We start from the raw sequence: 27863 nt of genomic DNA, 5'->3' as shown, positions 1-27863 counted from the left end.
GTGAGATAAGGTGTTTACAGGTTCTTCATTTATTTTCCAGTGCCTCCGTCCCTTGGGGAACCTCTGCCTTCGGAGGTCCGAGTGAGAGAAGGCGATACCATACAGGTATCCTGTAAAGCTGTTGGATCTCCCCCACCTACCATCACTTGGGAAAAGAGAATAGGTGAGTTTGACGTGAATGTTTATGAAGAAGAAGAAGAATAGAAGTTTGTTGATGTAGTACATTCATTCCTTTGCGTTCTTCATGCCTGTTGCTAACCCTATGTTAAAGGGTTGGTTGCCTTGATGCGTCTTCTCAAAATTATTCCTATTGAAAGCATTTTCCTCTGCTAAGGCTTTCGTCTTCCAATCCTCCTTCACTTCGCTACGCCACATATTCTTTTGCCTCCTTCTTGGGCTTCTACCTCCTAACAAATCTCACCCAATCCCTCGTCATCCCTCATCCTCACTTATCCTTACCACATGCTCAGACCGTCTCAGAGTCTTGATTCTCGCGCAGCGAGATTCCCGCAATCCACCTCAGCATCCCCATTTCTGTCTGCTCCGGCTACTGTTCCTCTCTTGTTCTCAATGTCCCTGTCTCATTCATTGCTTCGTCTCACTGAGCATCGCTTTGCGATGGACTCATTCGTCCCTATTTTGGGGCAAAAGAGGTGCATTTCATCTCTAAGCCTTACGCTATGATGTCACATCTTGACCCTATTACTCCTGTCCTCAAAGTAGCACTGCTGTCTTTCTGTTTTTATAGGTATTATTTCAGTCACTGCTCTCGTGAGCTCGAGGGAAGAATTCTTCCTATCAAGCAGCGTTGATCTTCTGTCGTGTCAGATCTTCCCGTTTCCACCTAATGGTAACTGTAATCACTTAAGCAAGTAGTTCAGTGACCTGTTTCTTTCTCTCTACTGCCAAGCTGTGGAATTTTCTTCACGCCCCTGTTTCCCCTGACTCTGATAAAGTCCACGAGGTACTTCTAAGTATTCCCTAGCCATTCGTCGTCCCTTCTTCGAGTCTGGGCTGCATAAGGGGAATTTAAACTCAAGTTCATAGTTCTGCAAACTGTTTCTTTTCCTCTACTGCCAAGCTGTGGGATTTTCTTCATGCCCCCTTTTTCCCAAACTCTGATATTCACGAGGTACTTTTAAGATTTCCTTTTAACATTCGTCGTCCCTTCTTCGAGTCTGGGCTACAAGAATGCAATTTAAACTGGGCCTTTCAGACTTGGAAACACCAGGACTCTAATTTTAAGTTTGTGTTGATCCTTGAAAGGAACCGCCAGTGAAAAGTGGGTGCCGGTGGACAACGTGGGCGGGGTGGAGGTGGGCGCCGACGGGGAACTGAGGATACCTGCGGCTTCGATGGGCGATTCCGGTAATTACAGGTGCGCCGCTCAGAGCGAAGCTGGGTCCTTCCTGGCTGATGTGATCGTCGACGTTATCCGTGAGTCAGATTTTTCTCTATTTGTTCTTTCACTTTTTTGTCAGTGAATATATATATATATATATATATATATATATATATATACTATATATATATATATATATATTATTCGAGCTACAAATGTCCTTTAATATCTAATTCGCTCTACCTCGGAATTGATATATTTTCATACATGTAAACGAAGGGGATTTTTTTTTTCAGTTGATAATAATTTCGTTGGATATCGATTCTAATTACTAATAACCGAGTTCGACGGTGATTTGTAAGGTCAGATCGGTATAAAATCTGATAACCTCACTTTTTAGCCGAATCGATAACATCACTGTCGTCTTGATTTCGTCCCTGTCCGCTGGACGGTGGTTCGATCCACGAGAGGTCGACGTTATTATCAACTAACAAATTCCCCTTCGCGTTTACTTATATGAAAATATATCAATTCCGCGGTAGAGCGAATTAGATATTAAAGGACATTTTGTAGCTTGAATGATTTATATGAATCAGGGTGATGTGATAATTGTTTATATATATATATATATATATATATATATATATATATATATATATATATATATATATATATATATATATATATATATATATATATATGGTAGGAGGTCAGGGAGAGGGGAGAGGTACTATCTATATGCATTGTATATTGTATATATAATAATAATATATGCCTACGTTTCAAAAAGTCCTCATTGTCACATTTTCTTGACGCCAAAAAAAAAGAAAATAATAATAAATTAAGAAAAAATCCGACAACATTTCATTTAGTAAACTTAATGAAATCAGTATTACGATTTACAATTAGAATAAGACCATTCAGAATAAAACGTCTAAAACATTTACTCGAAGAACGAGACATCGACTTGTGACGACCTACCCAGAAGAAAGTTAAAAACGAACTACTACTACTGCAGTCGCGTAAAGTTGCAACAAAAGAGAGAGAGAAAAAATAACAGATGTCTTTATTGTCTGTAAAAGTTTTACCACTCTTGGAATGGGTTCTTTAAGCATCAATGTGTACTCGCATCAAGCAGATTGTCCGGCCCTGAGCTGTCTAATTTCAGAAACCATTCAAAAACATGTAAAGCTTTTATAGACAAGAGAGACTCCTCAATGATAAGACAGGTACAAAAATAAGATTATTTAACAATACTGGAATCTAGTAGGAAAAGAAGAGCGTAGGTTAAGAGACACCACATTTTTATTGCGACGCGTTTCGTTGTTTCTTCATCAACAAATTTTCAAGCCTAAAAGAGATATTGCAGTATTTTAATGGTAGTTACAAGATTATGTAATTATTGGCTGACAAAGCTGAGTAAAAGTAGCAACAATAAGTTAATGGTTAAAATCTTTAAAATAAATTGCACCAGCATGCTAAAAAAATAAATTATATAAGATCTTTAAAATAAAAATTACAAAAAAAAAAAAAAAAAAAAAAAAAAACCGTATACTAAAAACAGAATGGTGGGAAAGACAGAGATGGAAAGTTTACACTACAAATGAATGACTGAATGATTTATGTTAAAAGCAAGGGATAAGATGAATTGTCAATAGAAATATTTTTAAGGAAACCAGATCTTAACCTTGACAATTCATCTTATCCCTTGCTTTTAACATAAATCATTCAGTCATTCATTTGTAGTGTAAATAAACTTTCCATCTCTGTCTTTCCCACCATTCTGTTTTTAGTATACGGTTGTAATTTATTTTAAAGATCTTATATAATTTATTTTTTTAGTATGCTGGTGCAATTTATTTTAAAGATTTTAACCATTTATCTTATTGTTGCCACTTTTACTCACGCTTTGTCAGTCAATAATTACATAATCTGTAACTACCATTAAAATACTGTAATGTCTCTTTAGGCTTGAAAATGTTGTTATGAAGAAACTACGAAACGCGTCGCAATAAAAATATCTGGAATCTATTATTATAAAGTTAACCGTACCACCGTTAAACTACCAAACATTGATATATATATATATATATATATATATATATATATATATATATATATATATTTATATATATATATACACTTTGTCATTGATTTCAGTATTAAAATGGTGAATTTCTGGCAATATTAAGTACCCTACTTTTTAATGGCATTTTCACGTCATAAATAATATGAACAATGGCTGGGGATAAAATCTTTTAATGTCTATTTAAAGAAATTCTACTAACTTCAAACATATTATGTATATCCTTGATAAAGTTTCATTTGGACTTTTGTTCCTTGACTCAGAGAGAGAGAGAGAGAGAGAGAATCTGCCAAAAGGACTCCTATTCACTGAATTGGTTTGAAGTTTCTTTTCTTCACGGATCTCACAGGTGCTGGACCCGAAGTGTTTGACATCATAGCTCCTCCAATTGTGATCGTAGGGGACAACTTTACAGTCCAATGTACAGTTATTAACTGGGATGGAGAGGTAAGCTTTGTTCTTATATATACTGTTTATTATTGTCTTTTTAAAAGGCTCACAGGGAGATGGAGATGGTCTGGCCATTTCCTTCGTACAACCCCTGGGAGAACAGAGCACGTGATAAGTATTAGACTAGCTCATGTGGTCACAAGAGGAGTTGCTAGACCAAGGCCTACTTGTATGTGAATTATAGAAGAGGTGGCTGGTGATGAGTGGAGATTCGTGGAAGACAAAGAACGTGAAAATATGAGCGGAGGAAATTCACAGAGATGGTGATGATAATTGTGACTTACTTATTCATTTATTAACCAAATTTATTAAGGTGGTCTTGGAGTTTCACAGATTTTATGAAATTGGTGTATTTCCAGTGGCTTATGAAATTGCTTCTGGATTAATTTTCAGTTCACTGTGTCTTTCTTTGATACTTAACATTTCATCTCATTCTCTCTTCAGCACACACACACACACAACCAACAAATGCACTTCATTTCATTCTATGTACATCACTAATAAAAAAAAAAGCTTCACAAAACCTCTTTTCAGTCTCTCACTTTCAAATGATTAGACTTCCATAAAGTAGATTAGGCTAAACTTGATGCTCTTCAATAAAGAATCATCCAGTGGATTTATTTCTTCAGGTTTGTACCAAGTCCACCTCTTTGCGCTTCAGCGAATAACGCTTCCCTTCATAACACTCTAAGGAAATCTATACTTCCGCAGGTTGACTTCAAGTTCCACAAGGCATCCGTGAAGTCCCTGGACAACAGCCGGTACCAAGTGGACTCCTACCCGACGGAGGAGGGCATGACCCAGGTCTACCTCACCATTAAGGACGCCACTTTAGAGGACGCTGGGCCCTACAGTTGCAACGCCGGGTCTTACGCCTCCTCGTCTACTGTCGTCGAGGTACACGGTAAGTGTGATGGGCATATTTTGTTTGAGGATGCAAGGGTTTCATTGAACTGGCAGTGACATAGACCTGCTTAAGGATTAAACTACTGGGCTGACTGTACTAAAAAACAGGGAGTGCAAACTCAAGCTAACTGTACTTGTTGGGGTCCCAACTTATGGCTGACTATACATTGTATGGGTGCCAAGTGTGGGTTGAATGTACTTTTTGGGAGTGCCAGCTTTGAACTGTACTTTCTGGTGGCAACTGTTCGGGGGGGAGGTCTTAATAAATTGTTAAATATATATTCTATACAGCTTTCCTGAAAAGTAAATTCTGTAACGTTTCTAGCAAAGATTTCCACAGCTTCTGTGGTAAAGATATTTTGAAAATTTATGACAAGGAAAGTGTAAGATCTCTGACGAGAGCATTATATAAATTCTGGCAAGGTAATTCTATAATTTTTCAAATAAGGACATACTGTATCTTTTTGGCTACTGGATATTTCAAAGTACAGTGGTGTAGATCTCTAGCTACTTTACCAAGGGTATGCAAGGTTATTGGATAGCTTTCTTAGCCGCAGGAGATGGATCTCCACAAAACACACCAATATTCACCAAAGACTTCTCCCTTCCAGACCGCCCTGCAGAAGTTCTAGACATTTTCGCCTCTCCGGCAATCACAGGAAGGGATTTCTTTATCACCTGCATCGTGCTCAACGGGCCCAATAAGGTATCACTTGTGACTCATTCATTTTCAGGTGTCTGTCTTACCTGACCAGATCACTGAGCTAACTAACTCTTCCCAGAGTCACTGAAAAAGATCGAAATGACATTGTGATTATTTTTGCAAGGCAATTCCACGATTGTCTTTGTACTGTCTTTGCTCAACAGAGCATTCATTCATTTATTGCGTGATAATAATTCTTATCATTTCCATATAGACGCTTATATTTGTTCTTGTTATTTGTTTTAGTTACTATGAAAATCTCAACTGCAGATGTTGCAATTATACTGAAGCCCTTAGACCTGGATAAGAATGAGGAGTCATCTGAATTGCTCCACTAATTATGAATTGTTTCCTCTTCCTTCTCCATCTTCTTCTTCTTCTTCTTCTCCACAGGTTAGCTTCCATAAAGATGGAGTGCAGCTTCCAGAGCACGAAGGCTCCAGATATACCGTCCAGTCCACAGTCTCCTCCCTGGAAGAGATGACCCACATCCTCAAGGTGACCTCAGCTAGGGCCGCTGACCAGGGGGTCTACGAGTGCGTGGCTGACGAATTAGGGAGAAGTTCGTTGCACCTCGTAGTAGAAGGTTTGTATACAGTGAGTCAGTTCTTGTTGATCCGTGTCTGAATACTGAGGATTCCATTCGTAGAGGGTTAAACCACTTCATCTTCTGAATCTTTTACTTCGCAGCGGCCAAAGATGAAGTCCTGAGCGTGGAGGCATCCTCGGCCGTCATAGGACGAGACTTCAACGTCACCTGTACGGTGAAGGAGTGGGACGGAGAGGTGAGTCTAGACCCACTTGCAACTGTGAATAGCTGAAATCCGCGAATACTCGGCATCCCTCTAAAATTTTATAACTGCCTATTTTAATAGTTCAATCACAAAAAACCCCCACTACAAACACTTTTACCTACATATTTTAATAGTTCTATCATGAAAATTGTATCTAGTCACGAAAATAATATAAAAATACAGCAATCAGTAAATATTTATGAAAACTTTCGCAAATAGGTGAATTTTCCGCGAATAATGAGGATGTGCGTTCCACAGAAACATCCGCGAATAGGTGAAGCCGTCAATCAGAACCACTAGTAGGCTGGGTCGACTGTTGACCTAATTTGCGTCAAGAAAGTTTCTGTTCCTCAGGAACATATCTTGACTAGTTTTTTGGAGTATACCATCTATCCCATGTGCAGCCAACTTGCATTCCTAAATATTAATCTCGTTAACCGTCCAGAATTAAGTCATGAATGTCTTAAACTCTTAAATCTTGAGGGATGCTATATGAGCCAAAGCCCTAGCTGGCACAAGGTCACCTTAGGGACCTGGGAGGTCAACTAAAGCCCTTGCAAATAGCTTGAACGATGAAATAGGCCATTATCTCTGAAGTTCAGTTAAACAGTTTGTTTACATCGTGAGATGCACCAATTCCAACCTTTCCTCAGGTCACCTTCATCCACAACAACGTCGTCGTCGACAGCAACAAGGACTGGAGGTACGAAGTCCACACTCAGCCTCTGGGCATTGGTGACAACACGGTCGTTCATACTCTGGCTGTCTCTGGTGTGACAGAGAATGACTCTGGGACCTACGAGTGCTACACGACTCCTCAGACGTACCGGAGTGTCGAAGTGACGGTTTGGGGTGAGTCAAGTTTTTTTTTTTTTGCTTTCTGAAAATCTAGGGTGCCAAGGCAGTTTGATGAGTCCTTATTAGGTGCGATTATCATCCTTCTAGAGAATTGGCCACCCTGAGTTATCAAATGGCATAGAAAACAGCCAAAAGTTGTGAAGAATGTGTAAATATACCACAAAATAACAAATACGTATATATACAATGAACAAATGAATGCTAGTCTGGTGTACAATTGGTCTGAGACAAGGTGTCGACAATTTTGTAAATATTCAGAGAAAACATGGATGTTGCAAAGTTGCAGGGAAAAAGGGAATAACCTATAGACTCTGGAGTGGTTGATGCCAGTATTTTTGGCATCACTGTCTGGGGATGGAGCAAGGATGACAGTAAGGATGGTGGACGAATTGAAACAGTTTATTCATCCTATGTGGGAAGCAATGTGATGATTCATGGTAGGATGGATAGAGAAGTGAGTCACAGAAGAACTAGCATAAGGAAAGCCACTGGATCTCTGCAGAAGGTTTGGGGTGTAAAGAGAAGTATATGTGTAGCGATTTGGATATATAGAGGTGTGGTTGAGCCAAGTTTCCATTATGGAAGTCATGGGCTATGAAAGCTAGAAGCAAGATTGAAGCAGTTGAGATGGAATCCATAAAATTTTGAAATATGGGCTGAAGTGTCTGAGGTGGCATTGATCATGTTGAAAGAGAAATGGATGATAAGTTTGTGACAAGGGTGTATCATTTGCTAATGCTGAAATTACAGAGAAAGAGAGTTAGAGTAAGATGATTAAACGAAGTCAGAAGAGTACCAGAATAAAAGGGCTTCAGTGTCGGCTAAAAGATAGATTATTTATAAGGGAGAGGTGAGTGGCGCAGTGTGTAAGGGGGTTAACATGCTGTTGGTAATCCTGTCGTTTCTAGACAGTATTTCCTTCCTTAATTCATTATGTAAAGGATGAATAAGACAATGGCCCTTGTCCTGTAATATCTATGGAGGCAAGAAGAGAAAAAAGGTGGTGAGGCTTGCAGCCTCATCCCTGAAGGATTTGCCAAGAAACCGAAAGTGCGCTGCACTGCATTTTTCTTGCTCAGTGATAGTCAACAAAACACCTATTCTATCACCTTGGCCTCCGTATGGGGTTAGTGCCGTCAGCGCACCTCACGGGGTGCCTGTAGGCATTACTAAAGGTTCTTTGCATTCCTCTTACTGTACCTCCGTTCATATTACCTTTCTTTCATCTTGCTATCCACCCTCTCCTAACAATGATTTCATAGTGCCAACTGCTTTGAGGTTTTCTCCCTGTTACACCTTTCAAACTCGCCTTACTCTCAGTATCCTCCCCAGCGCTGTATGATCTCTTAGGTTCCCAGCGCTTGGCCTGTGGTTAATCAGTGACCCATGTTCCAGATCTGGTGAAGGTGGACCTCGAGCTTCAAGTGAAAGATCGTCCGAATTGGAGGGACTCTCCAATCCCCATCAACTGTCGAGTGGATGGAGTCGATCCAGACTCGGTGGTAAGCAGATTTAATTGAGAGACCTTCTTCTCTTTCTTCTTAATCTTCTTCTTCTTCTCCTCTTTTATTTTATTGCCTTTCGAAAGAGGCGTCCACACTGATTCGTATCTCTGTATGTCATCTTGGGTCATTCTCTCTCTGGGGTGGTTTTAGTCTTTGTTTGTTTATGGGGTCAAAGTACGTGTTCATTTCGAGTGATGGCAATCGACCTTCTGCCAAAATGTCGTGGAACGTCTTAGATTCAAATCTCAACAGATCTTTAACGTGTAAATTTTAAAGTCATGGCGAGCGTTGTCCTTTTTAAATCTGTATGTTTAGGGACGCAATCAACTATTTAAGAATAAGTAAAGTTTCCTAATATTCACAACATACCAATAAAGTGTGGCGTGTTATCTATTACCTTTGCACTAAGCTTAAATCGAAACACTTCATCTCGCTCGTAAAATGAATTCAAGCGAAGATTCCACTGTATTGATTATTCTTTTAACTTCGTATTTATTCCACCATTGCAATTGAAATATATGTGATTTAGTCTCAAGTTTATATAGAAATATTACGACGAATTACAGTCACGTAACTGTGTACGATATGTAATTTGAAACGCTTTGAAAAAATTGCCAAATTATCAGAGAGCAGAATTTCGTAGCTTTGTCGTTTTGACGTAAAATAAGTTACCTTTGTCACTTTCTTATTTGTAGGATTTTGGCGCCAGTTTTGAGAGGTAATACAGCTTATGTTTTAGAAAAGGTAATACAACATAGGTTCAAGAAATGTTAGTGATAATTGAACATATATGCCAATCGTAAGATAATAGATATCACCAGTAACTGTGGCCATTTTTCTGTTTAAACCAAATAGTCACCAGGTGGCTTTGTCCAGCCAGTCATTTCAGGACAATGAATTGATTTTGAATTATATCAACTGCACAGAATTGAATCAAGGTAATAGGCTGATGTTCCGTCACCAATTTAACCAGATTAATTCCTCACCTTATCGCCCGACAGACGGTCCTCTTCTCCCATTTCGACAACCCACAAGTGTCCATCCAGAACCGCACCAAGATGGCGACCTCCGACCACCTGGTCAACATCGCTATCAGCGAGAACGAGCCCAGGGCGGCGGGGTCGTTCAGCACGACCTTCACCCTCGGCTTCTACACCCTCAGCTCTGACCTGTCCGGCATCTGGTCCTGCCAGGTCATGCTGCCTAGCGGGCACGTGCTGGGTGACGATACCCTCTACCTGGAAATTGAGGGTGATTGTCCTTGTTTTTGTTGTTGTTGTTGTTGTTGTTTTTGAGGTGCTGTTTTTATGTCATATATGTTGTCATATTCATCGTGACCTTCTCTCGTCTTAATGTTTCTTTAAATCTCCTTCCCCTACCTGTTTCCCCCAACACAATCCCAACACACACCCTGTTTTCCCCAACACGCCCTGTTTCTCATAACACAATCACCAACACACCCCTGTTTCTCCTAACACAATCACCAACACAATCAATATACTTTTCCCCCAACACAAACTCTAACACCCGGTTTCCCCAACACAATCCCCCAAACACACACCCTCGTTTCCTCCAACACAATCCCCAACACACACCCTGTTTCCCTCAACACAGAGCCCCCAGAATTCGTGGAGAAACTCCCCGAGGAGGTTCCAAGTGACAGCGACCAGGATCTGGTGTTGAATTGCTCCACCAGAGGGTCACCAGAGATCGTCGTCTCCTGGCACAATGCCGGGATCCCAGAGCCCATTGAGGTGAGAGAGAGAGAGAGAGAGAGAGAGGATTGAGGAGAGAGAGAGGAAGGACGAGAGAGAGAGAGAGAGAGAGAGAGAGAGTCTTTTGGAGTTTAAACGTCTTATTTCCTATCTCATACCCGTGATGGATTCCACGCTCTTTCTGCAGAAGTCGTCCGTAGTCCGTTCTCCTCTCTTCTTCTTCTTCTTCTTCTTCTTCTTCTTCTTCTTCTTCTTCTTCTTCTTTCCATGGATGGAGTCTGGAGCTTTCACTCGATTTCTTCTTCTTGCAATCTTGGCAATCAAAGCCTTCCTCGATGTACTTTTGCTGTCGTATTTTTCGTGGTTGTATCAGTTACGCCTCGTATTCGTTTTTTTTTTCCATAGATTTTTCAGACGTTTATCTTAGTCTTGGAGATGATGCATTCAACTTTAGCCCTTATATGATTACAATTATCACTAATAATTAACCACCATCCATGTAGGCCTAGTCCAACAGATCCATTACCTGGGAAGGAAAACAGAATCAACCGAGAGATTAATTGTGTCAATACAATCATCCATTTATGCAAATTGCATGTTGCATGATGCTTCCTAGTAAAGGTTTGATCTCGTAAAGACTAATAGTAAGTAATAATCCCAGACTGTGAAAATGATTGTAATATAAGACTGAACCAAGAAAACCCAGTTCCACTTCTTGGAGGCTGGGCCATTTTGCATTCTGGTATGGGGGCCACTTGTGTGAGAAGTTGGCCTTGGGCTGGAGGACGGCAAGTGTAAACAGGGCGTTTATTTCTCATAGACTATCATTGCTGAATACAGAAAATGTACTGTAATAGGTCTAATTTTCACTTTACCATTATAGAGGTGACGACACTAAAGATTTAATTCATGTGAGGTTAATACAAACTTTTACTGTTTCGTACGTCTGGGAAGTTGTGGATTGGGAGTGTTTTACAAGATCAGCTAATCCATAAGATTAGCTTTGTTTGAAATGAGCTACATATACACCCACGATTCTTAGCAGCATCCTTTCGGCGCCCATAATTGCAACCCCTTTCATTCCTTTTGCTATACCTCCGTTCATATTCTTGTTCTTCCATCTGCCTTTCCATCCTCTCCTGACAATTGTTTCCTAGTGCAACTGCTTTGATGTTTTCCTCCTTACACCTTTCAAACTTTTTTTTTTAACTCTTAATTTCCATTTGAGCACTGAATGACCTTATAGGCCCCAGAGCATTGCCTTTGGCCTAAACTTTATATTCCATTCCATTCCTGTCCGGTTCCCAGAGCGACGACATTGTAATGATGACAGAATCCAAAGATCTCAGAACGACAGCAATTTGTCCTCTAGGCAGAATGGACCAGATTTACTGGACCTCCGTCAACGACGACTCATAATTATTGGTTGTCTGATGTAAATCACTTCAACAAGAGTAGCATCATCTGCATGTTGTTCTATCCAATTCCCAGAGCAACAACTTGTTAAAGGACAACTCAAGGTCTAACAACATCCACAATTAAAAAAAACTAGTTCTGTCACCGGTTGCTCGGGTGCAAATAGGTCTAAGATGAAGTTACATTGACTGAATGACCCATTACTCATTTCTGTGATATTCCTCCTTCAGCGTCGCCGACAGTCCGCCACCCTGTTCATCCCTGCCTTCACTGCTCAGGACGCAGGAGACTACTACTGCAGTGCCACATTCCTGGACAGGGAAATCCGGGCCAAGACGAAGCTCGTACTAAGAAGTAAGTCTTTAAGTCAGTTTCAGGATTCTCAAAAGTAAGTCTTCTTATGACTGATCTTCCTTTTCCAATATTTATCCTCGGGTACAGAAGAGAGACTTTGGTTTATCCAACTACATAGCTTTCTCTACAGTTTTAGCTCATTCAGTCTCTTTCACTTATCAAACCCAGTCTTAGACTTAGAGATCAGGCTTGAGTTTATCTACTTCCAAGTCTTTTATACTGATTTAGACTGTATCAGATCTTCCTTTTCATTACGACTCTCTTAGCCTTTGTAGCCATATATATTCCATACCCAAATTTAGTCTTAAAACTCAGTCTTCATGATTTAGATTAAATTTCAATTTTCCTCTCAGACTTTCAGATAACAAATATCCAAAGTATTTGTCTTAAATCAGTCACTTTCAAGAATGATTTCGTTAAAAACTTTTGTTGCTCTCCATTGATTCCATTTTTGCAGAATTTGTATCTCGTACTTTTCTGTAGAGACTTATCTTAACGAGAGCACTTGATACCGTAGGTATAGCTTCATCAAAAGTGGAAATATGTTCCACTCCACATTTTTATTATGAAAATGATAAGACGAAATGTCTGTTCAATAGTTGTAACTATCACTAACAGGATCAGCTACAGTATAGAAATAAAAGCGCAGATGGACAGTTCAAGGAAGATAATGGAAATATAAGCATTATCACAGGAAATTATAATGAAGGCATAAACAGTACCCATTCTCAAAGACTTATAAAGGTTTGTTATTGTAATCAGAGCTTCATTTTCCAACCATCCAATCAGCCATAATCCGTTTGAAAGCTCTGTCTTGCAATCTCTGCAACATATTTGAATAGTGTATACAGAAGAGTCTTTACCTAGCAATCTCTACCAGGCTTTATTATTCATAGTATCTGATAGGCCAACACCAATCAGTATTCTCAAGATGTTCAAGGAATCTGTATCAACACAAATATTTGCCAGTTATTTAGACCAGTCAGCATCGATCCCCATTTTAGTTTGAGAGCATTTCACCATAAAAAGTTTGACTCTATAACCTGTCTAAGCTTCTACTTTTCTCTCTCACGAGCCCCGAAGCCTCGAGTTGTGTCTGTGACATCAGAGCCTGTCACTATTGGTGCGGACATCGTCGTCAACTGCACTGTCTCATACTGGACTGGACCGGTAAGTGTACTACTACTTCTGGACAGCTCCAGGAACCCTTTCGTATTTCCAATAGCAAAGCTGCACCATCTCTTGTTGAAAAGTGGATGCATCTGCTGTATTCTTTATAATACTGCATGATTTAAAAATGCTGTGAAAAAAGTATAGTCTATGACTCCTGAGTTAACTCGGGAAGGTAAACAAAGACAAAAATTATCCACTACATATCAAAAACCAACTTACGAACAATCCAAGATACGTAACTCGTAAGTTGGCCAGTGATTGTGTTATATTTACTCAGTTACATACAATCTTGTACCGGACTGGATGTGTAAATGTCATATTTATAACTGTACCCCTTGGGAGAGAGTACTACCGGAACGTCAATGCATAAATGAACTTTGGACAAGTATTATGAAATTCCTCTTCTGCTACGAAGGAACACATTCGAGAGCTTTTTGAAACTGCACTACAAACTCAGTGGTATCCAGACGACCTGTTTGTTTAATAAAGCTTTGATTTAAGGAGGGTCTTATTCTGAGATGTTATTCGTAGTCGACCACCCGGGATTCGCGGGAGATAGGGACCACAAAACCCTGCTAATAGCTAAAATCCGCGAATACTTGACACCCCTCTAAAAACATTCATAACTGCCTATTTTGGTAATTCAGACACCAAAAAAAACCGTCAAAAAATGCATGTACCTTCCTGTTTTAATTGTTTTATCAAGAAAAATGTATCTAGCCAAGAAAATAATATGAAAACATAGTAATAGGTGGATATTTCTCTGTGGAAAATTTCCGCGAATAGGCGAATTTTCAGCGAGTAATATGGATGTATGCTCCAACGAAAAATCCGCAAATAGTCGAAGAAGACGCGGATCCAGAACCGCAAATAGGTGGGGTCGACTTAGAAAAGCCGCGAATCCAGAACCGCGAATAGATGGGATCGACTTTATTATTATTATTATTATTATTATTATTATTATTATTATTATTATTATTATTATTATTATTATTATTATTATTATTATTATTAATTGTAGTATTATTATTATTACTTCCAACACCACCGTCCCACCACTGAACAACCAACACCTCATCTACAGGTCCTCTTCCTGCACAACTCGGAGTCAGTCGACTCCACGGCGCCAAACTCCCGGTACAGCTCCAGGAAGAAGTCCCACGGGCGTCGGGAGCCAAACTTCGTCACCCATACCCTCCTCATCAAGGACTCGGCCCTGAGTGACGCCGGCCTCATCGAGTGCTTCATCTCCTTCGATGAGTTCGGGTCGACAAACGTCACAGTCCTGAGTAAATTTACACATTCGTTATGTCTCTCTTTTGATCTGTGTTCAGAGGCTTGACGAGAGAAGGGGTAACAGCCTCATTCCTTGTGCACATAAATGTTTGCTCGTATGTCTGTATGGCTGGATATCAAGTGTCTTTACAACCCACATGAATTTTGTAGTTAATCTTTGTTCATTATAATTCGAAATATCAAATGTAGATTGCTCCATATTTCAGTTCCTTCTAAAGAATCTCTTTCTTTCTTCTTTGCCTTCAGCTTTTCCCATTTCTATATGGGGTCATTGCTAGTCAGCCTTCTCCATCTTCTAAAGAATGCTTGATAAATATTCGTCTAGGACGAAATACATCATACTCGGATATGTATACCGGATATTTTCCAATATCAGCTTATCATCAAAGTAAACAATGCTTCTAACATGACACGCAAGTCCAGCGCAAATCACCTGACTAAACAGAACTTTGAAAAAAAAGCAATAAAACTCTTCTGATTTTCTTCATACGATTTTCATCTGCTTTCTTGACATCAATCTCCCGTTCCAGAAGAAGGAGAAGGAAAAGGAGAAGAGGAAGAAGAAGAAGAAGAAGAAGAAGAAGAAGAAGAAGAAGAAGAAGAAGAGGAAGACTATGAAGATGAAGATGAATTTGACATCAAAAGGCACCCGATCTCGGTTGAAATGCAAGGCCCTGAGTCGGTTCAGGAGGGCGGGACCCTGACACTCACCTGTATCATAAACTCAGGTATTCACCAGGTAAGATACCCCATGGAGTTGATAAGGACGTACACACACACACACACACACACACACACACAACACACACACATATATATATATATAGATATACATATAGATAGATAGATAATAACTAAACAAATAAAACATACAAGTTTATCTGCATAAGTGTATTGGACGAAAGATCTCACGTATGCATACATTTTATACCTTCAACCCATCTCCCAGTCCTCGTAGGACACACCATAATCACCATCCCTAATTGCAGGAGGTGATTCTGGTCCATAACTCGACCATCCTACACGCCGGAGGTACTAGGATCACCCACGACCCTCGTTCGGACGTCGTCACCGATCTGGGACCTGACGGAGCCAAGTTCGTCTACCTGACGATTAGGGAGGTTGGTTCCTGGGTCTGAGAGGATCACCCAATTTGGGTTTTGGGTTTTTTAAAGTACAGTTGTGATGTTCTATTCATTTCGAAAGTTATATGATCTATAATTCATGTGTGTGGGTGTTTTTGTGTGAATGCACAGGGCATGCAGCTTCATCCCATAATGCTTGGTGAAAATTTCAAGGCTAAACCTTTCACAGTATATATAAATGTATGCTGTTTTAACATAAGAATTTATTTACCCAAACACCTATATATATATATATATATATATATATATATATAATATATATATATATATATAATATATTATATAATATACACATACGCTGAACTGTTTCATATTTTCAATGCTGGGTACTAAATACCAGTAATCCCTTAAAACACCTGTACAGACAGGCTAATCAGCATTGCTTTTTGGTCCCTCAACATATACTGCAACTTTCATCTCTCTCTTTCACATATTCTCCAACATTTTAGATGCGAATGTCTTTCCTTTCCAGTGCCACTTGTACTCTGTTATCCTCTCCTAGGTCTGGTTCTCCTTTCTCCTAACACCTCTGAATGATACTTTCTTTTCACAGATCTCTCTTCTGTCATTCTCTGAATGTCCTGAGATGCACCCTTTCACCTATGCCACTTCTCTCTTCCCACATTTCTCATCTTCATGCTGCAATACTTATTAATCATAACTTATACGCCTCTTCCTCCATTTCTACTCAACATCCAAACTTCACTTCCCTATCAAGGAGATGGCTCAACAATTCTGTCATGTACCCTGGTCTTGTTCTGTAACTCACCACTTCTCTTGTCCCACTTCCACTGGATACATTCACAGCCAAGTACATGTACTTTTTCCTACTTTTCACACAACCATGGGCCATGACTGTCACAGTCACACATGCTACTAAAGTTTGACCTTCACTAGAACTGTCATATATTTAAATGAACTACAATGAGGACTGAACAGATACAGCTTCAGCTGTAGTGAAAGTGGGTAAATTAAAAAAGGAATTTAAACAGAGAAACAGGTAACCCCATCTTTCATTCACACTATAGTTTAGGTAATGCCTTTTGTTCTTCAGGTACAGAGGTTAGCCTCAATGCCACTGGTACTAATCAAAGGTGCTGGTACTAATCAAAGGTGAATGAAAAATGTGCTTATAACTTTCCATTCAGGTTAACCCAGACGACAGCGGGAATTATCAGTGTAGCACGTTAACCGAACCTCCCGTGGAAGCATTTATAGATGTCAAGATACTTTTAGGTCCCCCAGGTAAGTAACCAAATCCACTTCTTTGTGTAGTACATGAATCTGTGTCCTTTTTCCTTTCTGTTTAAATCTGATACATCATTTGACGTTGTGGGAAGTTAGGATTTGATTGATTGATTTGATCTATTAAAGATTATCTGGAGCCACAAGGAAGTTAGGAACCTCCCTTGAAAAGCACTTGGCCTTCTTATATTTTCCTGAAGATTCAAAAAGATTTTAAAATTTAATTTGCTATTTATGCATCTAATTTCCTTTCCTTAAGATCTTACATTGTTCTGAAATGAGCTTTCTGTGTTAGATACGTTTTTACCTAACTTCCAAACTCATCATAATCTATTCGACGAGTCTGGGCTATGCAGGGGACCCGGGGAATGTAAAATCTATGTCTTCCCTATTTCCAAAGTGACTCCAGAAGTGCATCATGTGTGTGGCTCCTACTCCACCTGCGCCGACTGCGTCACTGCCAAGCCCTCCTGCAGGTGGCATCTGGGGGAACACAGATGTCTCAAGGACCTAGAAGAAGGTTCTGACGTAGACGCCATCATCTATGGGCAAGATGTGAGTGGTTCTGGGTCTCTGGTAATTTTGGGATACTAGATGCATGTTTGACCATTGTTTGATTACTCTAATAAGAAGTCTTTATCTTTCAGTTAAAGACTTTTTCATCTGTGTGGTTCAAAGACATTTTGGTGGAGGATAATATACATACATATATATATATATATCTATATATATATATAGATATCTATAATATATAGTAAAATATATATATTATATATATATATATATATATATATACAGGGACCCCCCTACTGTATGTACAGAATTGACGCGCAAAACAAAATGTGAACTTACAGGTGGCGAAGGGGAGTGGTCTGAACACAATTTCAGTTTGTGATCCCGTATGTTTGCGTGTCAATGTCTGTAAGTTGAATGTTTGTCAGTTGAATGTTCGTAAAGGGTATCTCTCCTATTGCTTGCAGGAAGGATTCACTCAGAGGCGTTCTGGGAAGGAAAACTGCCCTGCCATCGCAAGAGATCCTCCCGAAATCCTGGTGTCCAAAGGAAGGAGTTGGTCCGTCAACCTCGACAGTAAGAATATTGGAGAGGTAAGGTTCCGCCTCTGAATAGAAACTGGAGAGTCAATTTCATTTTTTTATTTCTAATTACCTTTTTTTTATTGCTGTTGTTTGAAAATATTTGCAAAGAAAATGTTAGTCAGATTTATTACGACCTGTATTTATAAAGTAGTTTTTTAATGATTGTTTTTATGCCATTAAAAGCCCATAATTATATAAAAATTAATTGCAATGTTGTTAAGCATATTTTCGTTAGCTATAATTCCCCTTCATCTATGTCACCTAAAACAGTCATATAGGTAAAACTATTACAAATCTATAACGTTAGAAATATAGGTAATCTATGCTAGTGAGTGGCAGAGTTAGTTTTATACAAATAAAACAACAAACTCGAGATTCAAACATTCTGAAAACTAAGTCTGAGAGTCAGGTTTGTTTACAAAGAAGAATTACTTCTTGGTGAAATTTCTCAAACTGACTTTGACCCCAACTTCGCAGCCTCCTCATGAGTCGGTTTTCACTTAAAACTCAACTTGAGTCCATGATTCAGTTCTATTTATAAAAAACTACTTTTTGACGAACCATCTAAAAAAAAAAAAATCATCGTCAGGAGAAAACGTTCGACGACGCCAAATTCCAGTGCCAGTTCCTGATGGAGGGTCATCAAACAGTCGCCAAGGCTCGCCTCTGGTACGACCACATCTACTGCAATGAGGTCGTGTTCGACTACTTCTCCGACACGGATGAGTTCCACGTCCCCCTCAGGGTATTTTGGGGCGAGGAGGGCCAACCGCGCTACATCGGTAATCCGGATGATGTCCATGGTCAGTAGGACTCGTTTGAAGGACTGACAGATTGGCAGGTTCTCAAGTTTTGTTGTCCCAAGGTTTAAGTCACCTCAGGTCATCTTTTGTGGAATCGGCTGGATTTCTTATCTCGTTGGTAACTTTGGCTGCCTGTTACCTCGTCCCCTTCCTCCTCCTCCTCCTCCTCCTTCTCCTCCTCCTCCTCCTCCTCCTCCTCAATCTCTACTCACCAGCCTAGAATGTCCTAAAAAAATTCTCTTGAGATATTTCACAAAAAAACGACCCACTTTTGGAACATTTACTGCCCAGTGACTGTTAATAATAAACTTGTGATCTTGCAACTTAAGATCCTGTGACCTTTGACCTTCATGTTTATGACCTTCATGTTTATGACTTGTCCAGCTGATTAGCCGGGATATGAGGTCACCTCAGGTGATCCACTTTGATGGTAGTGATTATTAATTTTACTTTAGTTTTATGAACAAAAAATCATGTTGGTCAATATGATTTTATTTAAGTATAATCTAAGTTTGTTTATTTTCATTTCAACAGCCATGTGTGTTTTTAAATTATTTTGTTAATTGGAGGAATGTTCATTTAATTACATCAAAAAAAGCAGTTTTGACTCACTCTAGTTCTGTCAAACAGACCCACGTTTATTGACTGGTACAAGTCCGCCACACCTGTATCTGCAAAGATAATCTTTCTTTTACCTCCAACAGTGAAGGTATACAGCTGCAGAAGAAAGGCAGACACCTGCGACAGCTGCCAGGCTCTTTCGGCAAAGTACAGGTGCGGCTGGTGTGGTCTGAGTAACTCCTGTGAGTTCCACAGTGACTGCCCTGAGGAAGAACTGATTCAGCCTGGCAGATCCTGCGCACCGGACGTTACCTCAGGTAATAACTGGTTGCAGGTGGATGTTTACCTGTTGGAAATGAATAGGTTCTTCTTGATACCTACCAAAGGGGCCACTGAACTGAAATTCAAGCTTCCAAACAGACAGAAAAAAGGGACTTGTTTTAGTCTATTGGTACAAATAAAGAAACGTTTGCCATTCTATTGCCAGAAAGCATCCAGTTCTGTAAAGGACTTGAATACTTTCCCATTGCAGTCTGGGGGAAATTTGAATTCGAAAGAATCTGATTTTTATAAGTCCAGACATTGAAAAGCAATCATTTGCTTTCCACTTCAACTTCGAACTAAATGCTGTTTTAAGGGAAGATTCTACAGAGAAATAAACAAAGCAATACTCACACGGGAAACTCACTACCTCAGCTGATTTGCAGAGGCTCTCTCGTTTCTTAGGTATTAAGGCCTCTCCTTTCCAATAACTCTTCCACTCTTTACATCCAGTTCTTTCCCAGGTCTTTCTTTCCTCCTGTTTATCGACTCTTCCGGATATTTCACTCTTTCCATTAACCTCTTGACTTCTATTCTCTCTGCATGGCCAGATCTTCCTCAAAATACTTTGATCAGTCATTTCAATTGTGTTTACATTTTATTTAATCTTTTCAGTTATACAGTTTTCATTATTTTGAATGCACACACACACACACACACATAAATATATTGTGTATGCATATATATGTGTGTGTGTGTTAGGATAGGTAAATTAATACAACAGCAAAATCTTATGAGATGTCACAGACAAAGTCCCCTTTCAAACATATCAAAAGACCCATAGAATTGAATGAAAATAATAAAAACACCTCACATGAGTTACTGCTTCTGATTTCAGAGAAGTTCACCCTGGCCGGTCCTCCTGAAATGGAAGTTTTTGCCAGACCTTCTGATAGGGTCGTCCTTCCTTGCACAGCAGGAGTGTCGTTCGATATGGAGGTAAGATTTAGAACAGAGGTGGTTGCCAAGCTATGATAATATTCTAGAATAAAGGTTAATGGCCAAGCTGAGTGGATATTTAGAACAGAGGTACTAGTTGCCAAGCTGAATGAATATTTAGATTAGAATTAATTGCCAAGCTGTGTGAATAATTTTGTAATAAAGGTTATTTGCCAAGCTGAGTGGATATTGGGAATATAATTGCCAAACTATGTGAATATTTGAACAAAGAAATTGCCAATAGCAGTGGCGATCTAAAACAGAGTTAGTTGCTTATGTGTAAGTCTTTGGAAGAAGGGGACAATTTACAAGATAACTAATTGCTTAGAAGTGTAAATACTTTTAGAAGCAAGTTAGATGCTCATTCAGAAGAATGAGCTGTCTCTAAGTATAAACATTGCTATTTACTTATTCTCGTTTATAAGTTCCTCGTTGAACGAGAGGTTTTCGCGCTTGGCTACCAATCCGGTGGTCCGAAGTTCGATTCTCGGCTCGGCCAACGGGGAATAGGAGGAATCTATTTCTGGAGATAGAAATTCATTTCTCGATATAATGTGGCTCGGATCCCACAATAAAATGTAGGTCCCCTTGCTAGGTGACCAACTAGTTCCTAGCCACTTAAAAATATCTAATCCTTGGGATTAGATATCTAATCTCTAGGAGAGCTGTTTATCAGCTCATTGGTCTGGTTAAACTAAGATATACTTTTTTATTCTTGCCTGTGGCACTTCCAGTATGGTATTTAATAGTTATCTACATGATTTTGTTATTGCTATGTACTCTGAATAAGAATTACAAAGTCAACTGATGGGAATAACTACCATGTAATGTTGATTCCCTTCCAAGAGAGTATTGAAGAAGTTGGGAGTGATATCCTGTCATGTTCCACAGTCCTCCACTTACAGTTCCTTTGATGTTGATGAGAAGTTTCACTGTGAATATGAAGACCTATTTTGGCACCTTTTGATAAAGATGGTTCGGTTCTAATTAGAGCTATTTTTACGTATTATTTTTTTCCCATTATTCATTGACCGTATTATCAAAAATGACGGATTTCTATTCGATGCTGGAATTCTATTTTATGTGTATTGTGTCATTCATGCTTATATAGTCTTTTATAAAGGAGTAATTTCTGCTTTGAATGCCAACTTCTATAATGTATAATCTCTTGTAGAATTCAAGTCCAATTCTGTTGAAGGATTATATTTCTTACTTCTCTGAATTCACTCATAATTTCTCAATAACTACCGAGTTGTTTTTACGGTTATAATTTCACAACATTTTAGCACTTCAATGATCATAGCAAACTTAGGATGAATATGTTTCTTTTTTGAACACATAGCATGTTGTTCTAGTAGAGGTAAGACCTGGAAAAGGACTGTCAAGCTAAGTAAAAAAAATTAATTACATCTTAGTTTAACCAGACCACTGAGCTGATGAACAGCCCTCCTAGGGCTGGCCAGAAGGATCAGATGTTCAACTACATGGGTACGAACCAATTGGTTACTTAGCAACGGGACCTATAGCTTATTGTGGAATCCGAACCACATTATGTAGAGAAATGAACTCCTCATCACCAGAAATAAATTCCTCTGAAACGTAACTTGCGACAGCTGGGGGCGAACTTAGGCTACCAGATTTGTAGGCAAGTGGCGCAACTGACTCGTCCAGTGAGGAACTCAAGTTAGGTATAGAAGTATACCAGGTTAGATTTAGGGTTCAGCAAACACATGTCATTATGGGATAACCAAAGAATCTGTCCATTTCTTTCCAGGCTGGATACTGGGCTCGCGAATACGTAAGTAAAGAAGTTTTACGTTTCACTTTTTAGTCAAAGACGCAGGTTTAGTCTCGGCCGCTGTGAGCAAATCATGATTTTTAACCCTTTAAGATCCCAGAACCCCCTAATGCGCTTCTAGGGATCAATCAGTGAAATGACTGAGGAAAGGTGGATACAGGAAGTGAGTTGATCATTTTGATGGTAAATTCAATAGCGTTTGGCCCAGTCAGAATACTTAACCCTTGAGCACCCAACTTCCAAACTGTGGGATGCGACTTGAAGACTGATTTGAAGCTGATAGGTAGAAAGAAGTAGACAGTTTAATTGAGTAAATGAATAAATAAAATATATATTAAATTCTGACGCACATCAGGGATAGGGCCCAGCTCTTCCAAATGAGATACCGACGTGAGCCAAGAGACTCATTTCTGTGGAACGTGTGTTCGTAAAGTGATACGTTTCAATATATATATATACATATATATAATACTCTATCTCTTTCTGTCTTACTGTCTCTCTCCTCCCCAACAGGACATCAGCTGGGTCAGAGTCTCGGACGACGAGGTGGCCAAAGTGTCCGAAAACAGCGACTTAGACATCAGCTCCTACGACCGGCCCAGGTTTACCCTCGACACCGACGCCGCCGGGTGGGAGGGGGGTCAGGCCACCAAATACGACCTGGTGATTGACCCCGTCCAGCTAGGAGACTTCGGGCTGTACAAGTGCGTCCTCTCCGACAGGAAGAACTCGACGGTATCGAAAGCTGTTGTCTTGTCCGCTGAGGAAGGAGAAGTGTCTTACGGTATTTATTTTGATTTCTTTTTTTTTTTTACATTTCCCCGTTTCGTTTACACCAATTTCTCTGAAAGACCAACATTCTCTTCATAATCATTTCCCTTGTTTTCATTAGATATTTTCCACTTATTTCGGCTATTTGGTTTTTTGTACGATGCGCAAATCTACAATCTTTCATTTGTTTGGTTTAAATAGGACGTTGTAATTGGTCTTTACTCCTATATATTATATATGTTTGGGGATGTTAATCTGAGATGCTAACCTGCCCTTCTGAATGATGTCATTATATATATATTCTATATATAGGTTATATATTATATATATATATTATATAATATATATATATATATATATATATAGATTATATATATATATATGTAATATAATATTAATATATATATATATCTAATTTTTAATTATAATTATATGAGTTCATATAGTACGGATGTTCAAGTTCACAGAATAAAATTCCCAAAAGCGTAAATAAACATTTAAGAATGTGAGGGAGTTTGAACATCCTATTCAAGTTAATAGAAAGAAAATGATATAATGTAATATCTCAAGATACAAAATACATGAAATATATACGTATGAATAAATGCATAAGTAAATGCATACATAGACATACACACTTATTAGAATATCACAGTAGATGCACGTGACTTCCTTATATAAGCGAATACCAACTGGTTTATGATAGGCCGAAGGTCAGTACCAAGCGCTTTCGCTTCTATCGGGCATCATCGGGCACCAAAATAATAAATGAATAAGCAAATAAATAAGTGAGTAAAAAATTAAGGAGAAAGCGTTTGGTACTAACTTTCTGCCTGTCATTTTCTTGTTGGTATTAGCTTATACATACATACATACATACATAAACAGTGGAGTATTATCCTCACGATCTTAATTCTGTATAGACAGATGCGAATTCCCTGACCTCTGGAGGGGGCATTGGCACGCCACATACGACGACTTCGCCATCACTGCCACCAACATGGGCAGTGCCCAGTGCACAGCCTCCCTCAAGAATAAGTATCTGCTGAGGAATGAGTAGGTGGTCTTGTTTTTTTGTTTTTTTATTTCGTTCTTCCTTTCTTTTTTGATCCAGTTATTCTTGGGTGGGATTTTAGTCTTGAAGTTGATCATTGTTCGAGTGGTAAGGTTTGAAAATAATTAATATATAATATATATATAAATATATTATATATATATATATATATATATATATATATATGTTATGTGTGCATGTACTATATTGTGCTTATTAAAATAAAAACATTACATAGTTAGTGTAAAAAAACTGTAATTATTTACTATTTAACTCTTGAGAACGACGAGTGATATACCTTCCAAAAGTAAATGGCTTTTCATGATAATCCTCATTTTTGGTTTTCATTTGAAGCCGTGTCACAGTTAGTGACTGCTTCTTATTAAGACAGTAAAAAATTGAAGCTAAGTGTCACAGTCAGTGGCTATTTCTCATTAAGACAGTAAAAAAAATAACAAACAATATACGTGATCTTTCTGAATGCAATATACTCGAAAAATTAACGAGAGACTTAAAACTCTCATGAATAAATAAAATAAATAAAATTAAATTCTTCAGAGTATATAATTTACCGCCATTGTCAAGCCTCACTTCATCATTGGAACGAATGAAATCTTTTGTCTTTTTGATAATGAAAACATGCTCTGTATTTCTCAAAAACTTATCATTATTCCAACCCCTCTTTATAAGTTATTAACATTTCTCGGAATCGTTTCAGAGACTATGGCTGCAACATGTGCTTCATCATTAACGAGAAGCATCCTAACTTGCTCGAATATAAGGAATGTGAGTATATTTAGTTATTGTTTATGTTTAATTAGCTGGTGATAGTATTTATAGGCTCAAATATAGCAACGTTTGAACGCGGTGCAGGTCGATAAAGTCTACGGGAAATGAACGCCACATTTAAGTATCGTAAACGTGAAATGCTGATCGTAGCAATGAACTTATGATTTTTTGTTATTTTTTTCGTATAAATATCCAGACTTTAAATAATTAAACATAGAAACTATTAAGGGTCAATTTGTGAAAAGTAGAAAAAGAATTAAAAGAAGAAATACTCTAACTTCTCTTTGAATTTTACTGAACATAATTTAGGCTTCTAGGTTCAAAAGATGAAGTTCCGATACACCTCGATTTCCTTTTCGATATGTCCAATGTTTATCAAAGTCTAATTCGTCCTTTTCAATAAACGCTTTCGAAATTTCCTCTTCTCTTCATTGTGGACGTTTCAGGGTCAAATCTTATTCACCTTCAGCCCGGCGATATCTCAAGCCAAAAAGATGTCTGTCTCGAAGCTGTTTTGAAAAAGTTACAAAACATCTCCCTAACTTGCTGTTTTATTTCAATATGCAAATATGTCTATAAGTGGGAAAAAATAAATGCCTTTTCTTGAAAGAAATGCAAATGAAGGTTTCAGTGTTTTTGAGCCAATATGATACCTGTCGAAACATAAAAGGCACAAAGTAATGATTCTCGATTTTTTTTTAGAAATGATTAGAGAAATTATTATATTTACCATTCAAGCTGTTAATGCTGCAGTGACATTGGTCCTGTGTTACAGAGGCAAGCACCAGAGAGAGAGAGAGAGAGAGAGAGAGAGAGAGAGAGAGAGAGAGAGAAGAGAGAGAGAGAGAGAGAGAGAGTAAACGTTAAAGAAAAACTAATTCCTAATGACCTGTACGTGGTTAAAGAATGTATAAATATATCAATCTGTTACTAGAGTCAGTTTACTGACGGGCTAACAGTAAATATTAGCATCAGAGATCGTTGTAGCCAATAGGAGACGAGCATCTTGAGCTTCCACCAATCACAGACGTGGACATTCCACCTCGACTGAATAAATGGAAGAGCACAGCTGAAAACCGTCTCACTTCCAGCGCCCTGCATGGACGAGGAGGACCTGAACACCTTGTGCTCTCTGGTGGACGACTTCAACCTGACCCTCCTGAAGAAGAAGAACGTGGTCTCCCAGTGCCCCTTCCCCAGCAGGAGGACCTTCACCTACCGGCAGCCTGACGAGGTTTGCGAGGACCTCCCCTCCACCATGATTTCCGGCAGGAACAACACCGAGTTGGTCTTCTGGTACCAGCCCTGCGAAGGCAGTGAGGACGAGTATTACTGTAAGTATCCAGGCTGTCTAAGGGTGATGGGAAGCAGGTAGTTTGGTGTGGGCCTCTGGATTCAGCTCAAGGTCTAGGTGGATGACCTTATAGGTCACAGTGCTTGGTCTAGGTCTAGGTTACTTTCCATCTATAACTTGGACAACTGGTTCTTTCTTGTCTCAAAGATTTTATGCCTGCTGGTTTTTTTTTTATTTTTATTTATTTTATTTAAGGGATTTTCTAACTGATGATTGTGCCTCTAGATAAATATTTGTGCTGATTTGGTTTCTTAGAAGCCGTTTATCTTCTTTCTAAACTTTTCATCACTGTGGAATATTGACATGAGTCTTAAGTATATATTTCAATCGTTTCGTCTATGATCACAGGCAAGAGTAATGTTCTGTTGTTGACGTCATTTACATTAATCTTATTAAGCCCTGGCAATGATAATGCCTGCAATAATGCAGTTCCTCTCTCCTTTTTGCAATACCCAGCGAGCAAGGTCGAGTGCATCGCCACCTGGAGGGAAGGGGAATATTCCTACCTCATGGGCAAACTCGAGAAGCTGCCCGACAGGAACGAGAGGTACAGGTGCTTCACTTACAAGGAGGTACAGGACGAGGACCACATGTACGAGATGAGAGAGGCCAGGGGCGGAACCTGCGTGGCCTTCGGCGAGAATTTCGACAAGTCTTACAAGATCTTCGACGCTGCCATCGGTGAGACGCTAGGCCGAGTGGTGGTTTCGAAGTCCATGGGGGAGTTCCGTAGATGACTTTTGGTGTGTCGTTCTGTGTAGGCATTACTTGAGCTTCATGCAGCAGCAGCGTCCCTTCTGTCCCTAGCTGAGACCTCTTTCGTTTTCTTTTACTGTGCCTCCTTTCATATTCCCTTTCAGCCATCTGGCTCTCCTCAACCCTCTCCTAACAGCTGTTTCGCAGTGCAACTGCTTTGAGGTTTTTCCATCTGTTCAATCTTTCAAACCTTTTACTGTCAGTTTTTCTTTCAGCGCTGAATGACCTTACAGGTCCCAGTGCCTGACTTTTGGCCTAAATTCTATATCCTGTTGTATTCTATAGAAAACCTGAAATAAAGATGGTATTTGGGGATTGTCTTCTGTTCTAACATGAGTCATATTTAGGCTTTTCCACTTTCCTACGAGTCTCTTGTATTCAGCTGCATTCAGACTTCTAGTTATCAGCAGAAGGGGAATACAAATTCATGATTATTTGTCTTACTCCTATGTCAGACTATTCGTGAATTCGAGGATGATAGAGATTTAGAATTGAGGAATAACTATATACCAAAGTTTCGAACTTTTGTCTGTCGTACTTAATCAGGTAGTGGTGTAAGTGGCTGTACTTCGAATCACTGTCGAAGACAAAGTCTAATTTTTTGCATTCATGGAGATCAATGGCTGAAACTT

At 39.1% G+C, this 27863-nt stretch overlaps 1 protein-coding gene across 1 annotated transcript in view; it reads left to right on the top strand.

Moving 5' to 3' along the window:
* Positions 1 to 27863, top strand: part of LOC135204614 (uncharacterized) — a 99564-nt gene that overhangs the window by 36841 nt on the left and 34860 nt on the right. Inside the window, 28 exon segments of the mRNA XM_064234760.1 lie at positions 41 to 163; positions 1267 to 1437; positions 3778 to 3875; positions 4590 to 4782; positions 5396 to 5490; positions 5881 to 6073; positions 6178 to 6272; positions 6935 to 7133; positions 8535 to 8641; positions 9646 to 9895; positions 10259 to 10398; positions 12006 to 12129; positions 13205 to 13299; positions 14387 to 14591; positions 15129 to 15337; positions 15588 to 15719; positions 16892 to 16988; positions 17389 to 17543; positions 17969 to 18094; positions 18675 to 18888; positions 19593 to 19766; positions 20609 to 20709; positions 22484 to 22507; positions 23021 to 23291; positions 24202 to 24334; positions 25051 to 25118; positions 26213 to 26455; positions 26932 to 27156. Coding sequence (XP_064090830.1) covers positions 41 to 163; positions 1267 to 1437; positions 3778 to 3875; positions 4590 to 4782; positions 5396 to 5490; positions 5881 to 6073; positions 6178 to 6272; positions 6935 to 7133; positions 8535 to 8641; positions 9646 to 9895; positions 10259 to 10398; positions 12006 to 12129; positions 13205 to 13299; positions 14387 to 14591; positions 15129 to 15337; positions 15588 to 15719; positions 16892 to 16988; positions 17389 to 17543; positions 17969 to 18094; positions 18675 to 18888; positions 19593 to 19766; positions 20609 to 20709; positions 22484 to 22507; positions 23021 to 23291; positions 24202 to 24334; positions 25051 to 25118; positions 26213 to 26455; positions 26932 to 27156 — 4260 coding nt within the window.

The sequence above is a fragment of the Macrobrachium nipponense genome, chromosome 47, assembly GCF_015104395.2.
Source record: "Macrobrachium nipponense isolate FS-2020 chromosome 47, ASM1510439v2, whole genome shotgun sequence".
NCBI lineage: Eukaryota > Metazoa > Arthropoda > Malacostraca > Decapoda > Palaemonidae > Macrobrachium > Macrobrachium nipponense.
The sequence above is the reverse complement of the archived record's forward strand: the minus strand, read 5'-3'. Positions and strand labels throughout refer to the sequence as shown.